General features: G+C 42.0%; 1 protein-coding gene across 1 annotated transcript in view; it reads left to right on the top strand.

Annotated features, from left to right (window-relative positions):
• The window catches only part of ADARB2 (adenosine deaminase RNA specific B2 (inactive)), a 549803-nt gene that overhangs the window by 216152 nt on the left and 320917 nt on the right, over window positions 1–12734 (top strand). The window contains exon 3 of the mRNA XM_075271617.1: window positions 8802–8837. Within this exon, the coding sequence (XP_075127718.1) occupies window positions 8802–8837 (36 nt within the window). The remainder of the gene's footprint in view (window positions 1–8801; window positions 8838–12734) is intronic.

Genomic DNA, 12734 nt, shown 5'->3' with positions numbered 1-12734 from the left:
CAGGACTCCTAGGAACCTATCTATAAAACATAGTATAGAATACTATCAGGGCTCCTAGGAACCCATCTATAAAACATAGTGTAGAACACTGTCAGGGCTCCTAGGTACCTAGCTATAAAACATAGTGTATAATACTGTCAGGGCTCCTAGGTACCTATCTATAAAACATAGTGTATAATACTGTCAGGGCTCCTAGGAACCCATCTATAAAACATAGTGTAGAACACTGTCAGGACTCCTAGGAACCTATCTATAAAACATAGTGTAGAACACTGTCAGGACTCCTAGGAACCTATCTATAAAACATAGTGTATAATACTGTCAGGGCTCCTAGGAACCCATCTATAAAACATAGTGTAGAACACTGTCAGGACTCCTAGGAACCTATCTATAAAACATAGTGTAGAACACTGTCAGGACTCCTAGGAACCTATCTATAAAACATAGTATAGAACACTGTCAGGGCTCCTAGGAACCTATCTATAAAACATAGTGTATAATACTGTCAGGGCTCCTAGGTACCTATCTATAAAACAGTGTAGAATACTGTCAGAGCTCCTAGGAACCCATCTATAAAACATAGTGTAGAACACTGTCAGGGCTCCTAGGTACCTATCTATAAAACATAGTGTATAATACTGTCAGGACTCCTAGGAACCTATCTATAAATCATAGTGTAGCACATTGTCAGGGCTCCTAGGAACCTGTCTATAAAACATAGTGTAGAACACTGTCAGGACTCCTAGGAACCTATCTATAAAACATAGTGTAGAACACTGTCAGGGCTCCTAGGTACCTATCTATAACACATAGCGTAGAATACTGTCAGGGCTCCTAGGAACCTATCTATAACACATAGGAATCCTGACAGTGTCCTATACTAAGATTGCTTCTTCAGAGTATATGTGGAGGCCCAGGGGAGGTGTAAAAAATAAAAAAAACATTCATACTCATCCTCCCTCACCTATTTAGGGCTCGAGGCTCTCTCTCCCTCTCCTTTGTGATTGTGATTGAGCCTTAGCGGTAACATGGACACACTGAGCTTCATGAAATTATAATGCTTGGTGTACCCAAGTGACTGCTGATGGCCCAATCTTAGGCCTTCTAAGTAAATCTGGGAGCATGACATCACCAGAGCCCAAAATAGAGAAGCAAGTAAAGATTCCCTCAAGGCGAACCAAGCAGGAAAGGAGGGGTAGGGGGTGGTCGCGCACAACCAAATACTTCTGAAAAATTCCTTTAACAGTTTTATTACAACGCGTTTTGGGCACTGTCCTTTCTCAAGTGCAATACAAACTGAGCAGTACTCTAACCTGATGCACACCTACCCCTACTCCTCCTTTCCTGCTTGGTTCGCATTGAGGGAATCTCTACTTGGCTATCCACGCTATCAATAGCGAATGGGGAAAGACTGCTTTCCGTATACCGAGAATCACTAATATACACGCTACTGTGGTGTTGTGACATATTCACAACCACAGAAGGTAAGAATCTAATCGTCAGCCAATAATTTATCTAAACATCCACTATCTGCTACACTATACTGACGCTCGGTGTCCCTTTTTATCTTATATATTTCAAAATAGAGAAGGGAAAGATAATGATTTTTTTTTATATACTTTTAATCTCGTCTGAGTATCCACCTATTATACTCTTTGCCCAAGACAAATCTCCATTTGTTTGATTTCATGAAATTTTTTACCAATTTTACATTTTAACAATTTGAAATATTCAAGTGAAACTTGATTCGGTTACAAGTTGGTTCAACCATCTCTAATCAGGAAAGGCTTAAATAACTCAATCTGAGGAAAGAAGGAAAAGGGAGGACATGATCGAAACCTATACATATGTTAAAGGTATGAACGAAGTTCAGGAAGAAAGTGTAATGAAAATTTTACACACAAGAACATTGAACAACTATCCGAACGTAGCCATGAAGATCAGAAGCCATGTCAGGAAATATTATTTTACTGAAAGAGTAGGGCAGACTAGATGGGGCAAGGGGGCTTTATTTGCCAACAGCAGGGGTGCCCAATACGTCAATCGCGATCTACTGGTAGATCGCAAAGGACGTATTGGTCGATCGCCGGATGCAGGGATCCCCGGTGTCTGCTTGTTCAGAGGGCAGGCTGAGAGTCATCTCCAGACACTGGCAGGCAGGGCTGCCGCAGCCCCAGCCTCCCAGTGTCCAGAGATAACTCTCAGCCTGCGCTGTGAAGAAGCAGACAGCGGGGATCCCTGGGCAACCACAGAACGCGGCTGTCTCCTGCTCTCACAATCCGCCTGGCCACGCCCATATGCCCCGCCCACAAGCCTGCCCAGTCCCTCCCATATGCCCACCCCAGTCCCGCCCTAGTAGATCTTTTGCCTTGGTCAGCTAATATAGTAGCTCACACGCTGAAAAAGTGTGAGTACCCCTGGCCAACAGTCTTCAAGGCTTACCCCTTGAGGGAAGAAAAAAAACCTGATAAAAATTTGCTATTCTGCCAGTTACCATTTCCATAGTTTGCAAATATAAGGTTAGTATTTCTGTGTTATTTTGACTTTTTTTCTATTTTATATTCTGTTGCACTTGACATGACCTTAGAGGGGTATTTAGCCCGTGCAATAAGAAAAACCTCCATGGAAGGAACCATTGTCTATATACACAAGGCTCTATTTTATGTTATATGTTAATGTCCCCCAACAATTAGAAGCATGGGGTATATGCTTTTTTAAAAAGCTGCTATATTATACTTCCAGCATTATACCATAATGCAACCATTACCACTATACAATATTATGTCTAGCTCCATAATCAGTGAAATTATACTTTAATGCGTTCCATACTTACAGAAACTCCGCCGTTCTCTGACTACATTGAATCAAGGGCAGTGATTATGTTTTAATTAAAGCTAATTACATTTTGGACAGTATAATTATGAAGCATTTCAAAGCCCCGGACACAGCTTTTTCAGAATATCTCTAAAGTTGAAGCACTTACAGGGTTGTAGAGGAATGTAATTACCTCTTAAAGGGGTCCTCTAGCTAGATAAATACAGCCTCCAATTAGACTTAGGTTAATTAGCTTCCTATGAAATTGGATCCATCTAGGATGTGCCTGTGAAGTAAGGGAAGTTTGAGTCCCATTAGGAGGTGTGAATGTAATCTGTGTATAAAGCTGAACTTCTTCTCGGCGCTAAAGTACTAATAGATAATAAGACTCCTTAGGCAATATGTATGTCTTGTAGCCTATATAGAGAGGTATCGGTGGAAGGAGCTATTTCATGAGAGTAGTGTTTACTGGGGCACAAGAAGACAGGATCAGTAGGGGAAACTATTAAGACTGGCATTTCCTATAGGTCTTAAAGAAGTTGTCCCACAAAGTGAAGTTGGCATACCTTTCTCCCACTCCACATTCAACCTGAGAATAGCCAGGCTGATAGTGGGCAGGACTTGTGGTGGTTATCCCAAACTTCTTCCATTTAAGGATTGTGGAGGCCACTGTGCTCTTAGGAGCCTTGAATGCTGCAGAAATTCTTTTGTAACTTTGGCCAGATTTGTGCCTTGCCACGATTTTGTCTCTGAGCTCCTTGGGCAGTTCCTTTGACCTCATGATTCTCATTTGCTCTGACATGCACTGTGAGGGTTGGTTCACACTAGCGCTTGTATTCCGTCCACAAGGAGTCTGCATGGAGACACACACCCCCCCCCCCCCCGGACGGAATGCAATCGCAATTGCAAGCGATGTGCTTGCAAAGCACATGGAGCCCATAGACTATAATGGGCTCCGTGTGCTTGCTGCGCACTGCCCGCACGAATGAATTGTGCGGGCAGTGTGCGGCAAGCACACAGAGCCCATTATAGTCTATGGGCTCTGTGTGCTTAACTGCACAGCGCTTGCATTAGCGTTAGTATTCCGTTCGGGGGGGTCTCCATGCGGACTCCTTGCGGATTGAATACAAGCGCTAGTGTGAACCAACCCTTAGCTCTAAGGTCTTTATATAGACAGGTGTGTGCCTTTCCTAATCAAGTCCAATCAGTTTGATTAAACAGAGCTGGACTCCAATGAAGGAGTAGAACCATCTCAAGAAGGATCAGAAGGAAATGGACAGCATGTGAGTTAAATATGAGTGTCACCGTAAAGGGTCTGAATACTTATGACCATGGGATATTTAAGTTTTTCTTTTTTTTAATAAAGTTGCAAAAATATCTACATTTCTAGTTTTTTCTTTTATGTAGATTGTGAGCCCCACATAGAGCTCACAATGCACGTTTTTCCCTATCAGTAGGTCTTTGGAATATGAGATGGAAATCCATGCAAACACGGGGAGAACATACAAACTCCTTGCAGATGTTTTTTTGCCCTTGGTGGGCTTTGAACACCAAGACTCCAGCGCTGCAAGGCTGCAGTGCTAACCACTGAGCCACCGTGTGGCCCCCATTTCTAGTTTTTTCTGTCATGATGGGGCTGAGTGTACATTAATGAGAAATAAAATTAACTTGTTTGATTTTAGCAAGTGGCTGCAATGAAACAAAGAGTGAAAAATGTAAAGGGGTCTGAATACTTTTGTACCCACTGTACAAGTCTGGCTGCAAAGGATTTGCCAATTAAGAAATTCCTAAGTGATGGAGTTGCTGTTTAAGCAATTTCCAAGTATGTTGGAAGAAACTGGTAAATTGAAGACAGCATAAGCTACCAGTATCCAACAGTGGCTGAGTTAGTAGAGTCCAAGGTTTTCACTAGAGCCCAGTTATCCGCCAACACCTGTGTCAAAAAATAGGTGCGCTTGTGGACCAGCCAACCTACAGCAGACTGAGTAGAACATGCAAATGTAGTCGAACCAATAGTGCACAGAAGTATTGGAATTAAAATCAAAATATCAGTGTCTAAGCCAGCATTGAGTCTAGGAACATCATGGATCAGAGTAGGGGAAGGTGAGTCGAGCCTATAGCAAACACTTTGGGAAGTAGACACTGGTACCCTACAAGTGCACTGGCATGGTTTACTTAAAGTATCTGTGAGAAGGTGACAGACAGAGTGCTGGAGTCCAGATATATCTCCCCCAGGTTTCTGACATATGTGTGGTCCAGGGTGGATCTGGAGTAGACCTCAGCCCAGATGTGGATCCTGGGCTCATTACTGACCCATAAAAGGCTGCAGATCCTGCAGTGCAGTGCAGTTCCATGGGGTGAAATATGGTGTATGGTTCTGTCCTGTAACCCTGACTCCAGTGAGATGATATTGTGCTTGTTTTGTTCTGGTAGTAAGCCACACGTATAGTTAGGTTATCAGTTCTGTTTAGTTAGTTGCTCAGACGAGCAGGTTTTTTATTTAATTTTTGCCTGAAGTTAAGGCTCTATTTTGTTCTGCTCATTTTGTCCCTGAAGTAAAGGTTTATTTATTTTCCTTTTTTTTCTAAATAAACTTGTTTGCTGCACATTTTGTGCCCCTGTCTTGACTGTTGGGTCCTCACCACTGCATCTACCGAGCTAACTTTCCCACATATCTTATACTAGCATATGCCCGCGACTTAATCTGCAGGTTGGTGTTGGCGCTGAGCCACTTATATTTAGCCAATTGCTGTTGTGGATGAACCGCCTTCTCCCGCGTCTCAGCTCTGCTACATCGCTGCATATGCGCAGCACACTCAGTTGTATATACAGCTCTGCATATGGAAAGCGTACCGAGCTGTGCTACAGCGCTGCCTAAGCTCTGCTACATCGGGCAATTGTGACTACAGGGGTTTGGTTATGTGACTGTCTGAGCAGCTTCTGTGTTACAAAAGGCTGAACTCACAAGAGTTGAGGCACAACAACACATTCCCCGCCGTACTCACTGAAACTCTACACCCGATATGCTCCTCTTGCCCACACACAGCCTGCATGTTCTGTAGTCTCCTGATCTTCCATGAGACTCCATTTTCATCAGCTTTCACACTGTCCGGCTTCATCCTGTATAGCTCCACCCACAAAATAGTGTGTAGCTCCGCCCACTGCCTAGCATGCTCCTATCCTAGAATGGCTCAAGGACCTGTGATGACGTCATCACTGGTCCTTTAGTGTTGTGTGAACCTAAATCCCTTCACTGCGGTTGTGTAGTGATGTCATTTACCGGGATAGTTTCAATAGTACTTGTCAAAAAATCTCATAAAAATAACATTACAACAGTCAAAAACACATAAACATAATTGTATTATTCTGTTTTAGAGGTTTGTTTTTGAATTAGTGGCATAATAGATAGCCATAGAGCTATTACTCAGTAAAAACCCAGCCCAGAAAGCTACAAAATACTCTGGAACTTCATAAATATATATCCATATGAAGTGAGCGGAGGGAGAGAGCGCGGGCCGCCGGCCATAACTCTAAGTAAGTATCACAGCTTTACAGCACGAGTTGTGACAAACATGTTCTTAATTGAATCTGTTCCCTTTTCATCTTCTGGGCTAGGGGTGTACACAAGAAGCTCTTATTTAATTGCACAGTCCATAATTCACTACTCAGTAGCTTGACAGGTGCCGAGAATCAGTTCATCTCTCAATGGCATTTTTGGCAAGCCCTCCCTAGGGAAGTCACAAGGACATCTGTCACTGATACTAGGACTCGGATACACAGTCAGGGTCACACAAGATAATAACTACATGAATGGTTCATAAGGTTCATTAAAACCAAGAATGAATTGCTATATAAACAGGGAGGGCAGCAGATCTATAAAGAACGATACGCTCAATGCTGATATTGTATATTGACATAAAAATTGCAGATTTTTTATTTTTTTTTTGCCTAAGGACAAATTATGGGTTTTGCATATTTTGCACTGCTGCAGTTCTCCCATTTATTAGAAGATAATCTATATTATAATGAGTCTATGCAAACATTAGCAGCTGCGCTGCATTTCTACAAAGCTTCTATTGTAACAGGAGGGCCAAGATTATCCTCAGGGATGCTGCATGGCTCAGAGGCTATTGTAAAGCTGCCATCCAGGAGAGTGATGGCGTTTGCCCTTCATCAACTCTGCAGAGCGCTGTGAATGTCACCCCTTTTCACACCCAACCTCAATCTGTCTAGTGAGGAATTTGATTCCAAAAAGTGTCTGTCGTGGACTGGACAAACCATCATTTTTACTCAGCTCCTTCCATAAACTTTCCGAAGTGCAATGTTAAAGGGACAGGAGCGTTCTTATATATTGGAGGATATTGTCTATTTGTTAGTTAGCAGATTTTTTTTTTCACGGGGCAGAAAATTAAACAAATACTTCCATTGAATTGAATGGGAGGCAGAATTTTGGTGAGAGCTGTGTAAACCTATCATAATAAAGATACATTTTATTGTTGGTTGCAATGATATGGTGACATCTTGATATGGTGAGATTTCTATGGATTGTCAGTACTTTGCCAGATACCACCACCCTTAAGTCATCCAGTTGGGTTAAGGAATTGAATTAATTCAACACATTATTATTAGAGATGAGCGAACAGTAAAATGTTCGAGATTCGATATTCGTTTCGAGTAGCCCCTCAATATTCGACTACTCGAATCCAATATCGAATCCTATTATAGTCTATGGGGGGAAAATGCTCGTTTCAGGGGTAGGCACCATTCGATCAAATTACACTTACCAAGTCCACGAGTGAGGGTCGGGCTGGATCCTCCGAAAAGTCTTCTCCGTGCAGCGTCCCTGCGGCATCTTCCAGCTCTGAATTCACTCTGCCAGGCATCGGGCCTGGGCAGAGCCGACTGCGCATGCCCGCACTACAAGAAAATGGCCGCTTACAGTCAAAGTGGCCATTTTCTTGTAGCGCGGGCATGCGCAGTCGGCTCTGCCCAGGCCCAGTGCCTGGCAGAGTGAATTCAGAGCTGGAAGACGCCGCGGGGACGCTGCACGGAGAAGACTTCTAAAGGTAGGAGAAGAACCAGTGTTGATTGGCCGACTGTACAGCATTCGGCCAATCAATGCTGGTTCTGCATCGAACTTTTCCATTTGAATAGTGAGTTGTACTCGATCGAGTACGAGTATTTCGAATACCATAGTATTCGATCGAATACCTACTCAATCGAATACTACTCACTCATCTCTAATTATTATAACATGCTAGTAAAATCCTTGAAAGTCTACAATTCACACCTTGCAAGGTGGCCACAGAATAGGATAGGTAGCTCTTCTACAAAAGCTGCTTAAAGAGGTTGCCAAGGAATTACAGATTTATTCCAGGAGGCTAGGGAAGGTTAAAAAAATACTCACCTGTCCCCTGCACTCTGGTGTCCCCCGGGTCGTCACTCACATACATCACCTATGACAACCCGGTTCATTTCCTTAGGCCACTGAGGTCATGTGTGGCTAGATCTCTGGAACCAGCCCCGGTTCCTGCTGAACCAGACAGTGGCGGCGGACAATGGAGAGCCATGGTGAGTATGTTTGGTTTTTTTTTCACCTCTCTCGGCCTCCTGGCATAGATCTGTATTTCCTGGACAATCCTCTTACACATACATGTCTGGCTAATGAGACACATCTAGGTTAAAATCGATTCATAACTTGTAAAGACCCTCTGCCTTCCAAAACTAAAGAAAAATAGGCATACAAGTAATTTATAAGGGATTATATATTAGGTACATAAAAAAGTATCTGTTTTCTATAATTTTGGATCTTTTGACCCGATTTAAAGAAACCATTTTATCAGCTCTGTGTCCAGACAGTAAAGAATGCTGCTTTCTCTCTCCCTCTATCAGAGAGAACTCTCAGCATCCCTGAAATAACATGATACACGATCTCCTATAGAAACATAATTACATTAGTAATGTTTTTTTTTTTGTTTTATTTACAGGATACAGAAATGAAAATGGGAGCTGTACACAGAAGGGTAAGTTATATCACACAACAGTTTTTATGTATTTCTGAATATTCATTCGTTGTCTGAAAATTTTTGAATACATTCTTAGATCAATTGTGAATGTCAAAAACTAAATTCACATCTGTGCTGACATTTGCCGTTCACGATTCCATCAAAGAGGTAAAAAACTTCTGATTGCCAGCTCCATCATATGACAGACACCAACGGTTTCTGATGGGCCCTATTGATTTATTTTGTGGTCCATCAGGTTCTGTCATAGTGTACGCCATTACACAGGACTATTGCTGCAAGGAATTCGACCTTAGCATTTTTATGGTAACCTGTGCAAATGATATTTTCAGGCAACATGAACATGTTCAGACACAGTGACCCACATTAACTAATATGATAGATTTATCATCCGGCATCAGTCACTGTGATAAATCTGGGGATATATCTTAAGGTTGCCTATATAACTTTTAACACTGCTTACTTTTAGGACAGAATTTTATGACACAGTTATGGCACACCTTGACACATTTAAGCCACACCCTTTTTTGCAAAGCCACACCCATATGTCTAACAATAAAAAATTAAGCCCAAACTAGATGCACCAAGATGTGAAGACTTTAGCCTGATTCACAATTTGATCATATGAGTTCCATCCATACACCTCCTTATTCTCCAGTCATTGGCAAGATGTGTCCAGATTTGGAAATACAAATCAGATTGTCAGAATGGTCAGATATGAGAATCAATTCCCATAATACATGACTACTGATACCTGCATTGTATTTGTCATAATAATATTGACATATAAGACTAAGGGTGTCATGTGAACATATTCTAAAAGAAAGTATCCACTCTGACTACGACTACGACTCAGTGGTTTTCATGTCACGATACATTTGATGCCAGTGTATTTGTTTATCTGTGATATATGGTTTCCTATTGACTTTTGAGCGTGCGCCTCCTCGCCTGTGCGTCTGTTCCATTAGGAATCAAGACATAAATGTCATTAGCAACTTGAAAGACTTAGAAAAATGAACACATTTTAAAACAGGTGCCCAGTCATTACCGATTCATTTGATGTTCATTGTAATAACATTAATCATGATTAATTCATTTTCTACTAATGTACCAAAGGCTCGTTCTTCGGCAGAATTTTGATTTTCCAATTTTCATCTTGTTCCAGCCATGACAAAAGGTGACAAAATAACATTTCGAGTTTCATAAGAAACACATATTGTGATATGTTCACATTACACATGTCAGTCAGACAGGTCTAGGTCTTCTGCTTAGTAGAAGTAATGTGTGCAAAGGCAATTATCTCAGCAGGTCTTGTACATGTCTACCAGACCTTCCTCGGTACCATCCATATTCGCAGTCAGTATTTGGTTAGTATATTGCTTCAGTATTTTGTAGCGAATGGAACCTACAGTGAAAATGTATAAAGGAATCATTTGTACTTCTGGGGTTTTTTGGTTTGGCTTTTGGTTTTTTAACTTACTCATAGTGTCATGTTCAAGGGGTTGTCCTCAGGATGGTACAGATCTGCGCCTGTCCAGCACACAATACAGGGACGTTGACCTCCAGTGATGGCGCCCACCTTGCTGCTTTCCCTGCATAATGTATACTACAGCACTAGAAGTAGCACCTTAAAACTGATCGGTCAAGGCCTAGGTCTTAGATCCCCAATGATCACGTATGACCAGTCCTGATTAATGGCCATAAATAACTTATACACAGACAAACCCTTTGAGACCAGGGCCCTATGGGACGGAAATGCCGCAAAATCATGGCATTCTACAGTATCTAGCAAATCCCATGCTCTCTTCGTGGTAAAAATCACTGTGCGGACATGCCCCAATTTTCAAAAACCAGCGCAATTTTTTGAAATCGCAGCATGTCAATATTATTCCTACGGAAATGCCGGCGGTTTCCCCATAGGTATAATTGTAGCAGAAAGTCTGCAAAGGAAAACTCTGCAAACTTTCTATCTAAAGCGCTGCGGGAAGAACCACAATGTGTTGCCGCCGCGGTTTTTCTTGCAGAGTTTTATTGCTACGGGACATCTCGTGGGGCCTTAGCCTAAGGTGGATTTACTGACTTTCTTAAAGCAATTTTTTGGGATTTTTATATTTACTTTGCAGTTCAGTCCTACGTGAATCAGTAGGACTAAACTGTAATACCAAGCACAACCACTATACAAGGTACGGTGCTGTGCTTGGTAAGCAGTGAAAAGATGCAGTGCTTGTCCGTACATTGAACCCTCTTCAAATCGTTCATTGTTGTGGGTCCAGGGTGTAATACCTCCACCAATATGACTTTCATTTGAAGCAATGAGGGCGTTGCTGTTGCTCCAAAGAGGTAGAAGTAACGCTCTTGTTGCTCCAAAGAGCTCATCTTCATAAAACAGAGATATCTTGGCAATGTAGGCACAAGAGAAAAATCAAGTTTAATGCAGGAGTCCCTAACCTATCTATCTGCAGGACTGGATTGATATGTTGGGTCTTGGTGATGGACTACCCCTAAAAAACAGACTAAAACGTCCATTTTTCATGGATATTTGGCAAGTGAAACAAGGTAACCGTCGTGTCAATAAGGTCTAAATTACCGACACACCATCCCATTTGTTTTATCTATGACACCTGGATACATGAGACCCATCGGATGTTATACAAACCTATTTGGGGATAGGACTTGTACTGCTAATAGGCATGTGCATACCGTCCATGTGTTCGATGTATGCTTACGCTGCCTATCACGAGTATTTCATATGTTGCAGCATATGTATTGTATATTTCTAGCAATTTCCTACAGTGCCTTAGGCAGTTCTATTGCTGATGACTTGACATATATCATCAGTGTCTAGCAAAGCACTGTGACTTGATGCAAACATTTAAAGAGAGCCCCCCTCCCCAGAAGAGAATAATGCTCATTATAAAGAGCAATAAATACAAGTAATTTGTCACCGCGCAGGCAACTGCAGGCACATTTGGACAGGACGACAGGTCATTTAGCAACCAGCAAAATTCAGTGCAAAGTCACAAAACACATAACAAATTGCTTTCTGAATACAAAAATGTCCCCGCTTTAAGGTCTACACTTATTTGCATGTGGCAAATTATTGGAAGGGTGACCTTGTGCTTTAAACATGCAGAATACACTGAAAGTGGAATTAAGATCATCTGGACCATATTATTGCTATAACTCAAGCCCTGAAGCCAATATTTACGGTAATTAGGAGTTACTCTGCTGAAGCCTGGTGGCGGGTATACTAACTCCGAACACATAGTGAATGCAAATGGCATCATAAGGATGGGCTGCAGCCCTCACATACAAATATTCAATATCCATGCCAGGTAAAGACCAGCTGTCCCATCTATTCTGCCCATTTAGTTTATTAATATTGATTTATTATAGCATAAATGTTCCAATTTAGGAAGGCACAAAAAAGGAACAAACAAAAGCCTTTCCTTTGTATAGCAAGCTGTAGAAATGGTTTGTGCGGTGCCCGGTCAAAACAGAACTGATTGAAACCTCAATGTGCCAGTTATTGGGCAGGAACATGTGAACGTTGTCCTGAGAATCTCAAAAGGGGTTATCTGGGACCTAATAAAACTTAGCGCAACATTCCCTGCACTGGTTAAGCTTTGTTACCATCCTACACCCCAAAAAATATATGGGCAACAGCTATTGAATGGTGTATGGCCACCTTAAAGGAAATAATAAAGCTTATCAGACCATCCAGTCCCTGAAGTTACCTGTGTGGAGGGCTGCTGGGGAGGCTGGAACTCTTGTTCTTCTTCTCCCTTGCAGATTTTCTGACTTTCATTGCCACCACCAACTAACCTCTACTCTCGACAGGCTTGTAGAGTGGAATAGCCAAGTGACTGCAAGTGCATCAGTAGGGAGGCTGAGAAA

The sequence above is a fragment of the Leptodactylus fuscus genome, chromosome 4, assembly GCF_031893055.1.
Source record: "Leptodactylus fuscus isolate aLepFus1 chromosome 4, aLepFus1.hap2, whole genome shotgun sequence".
Classification (NCBI taxonomy): domain Eukaryota; kingdom Metazoa; phylum Chordata; class Amphibia; order Anura; family Leptodactylidae; genus Leptodactylus; species Leptodactylus fuscus.
Note: the sequence above shows the minus strand (reverse complement) of the source record. Positions and strands in the feature narration are given on the sequence as shown.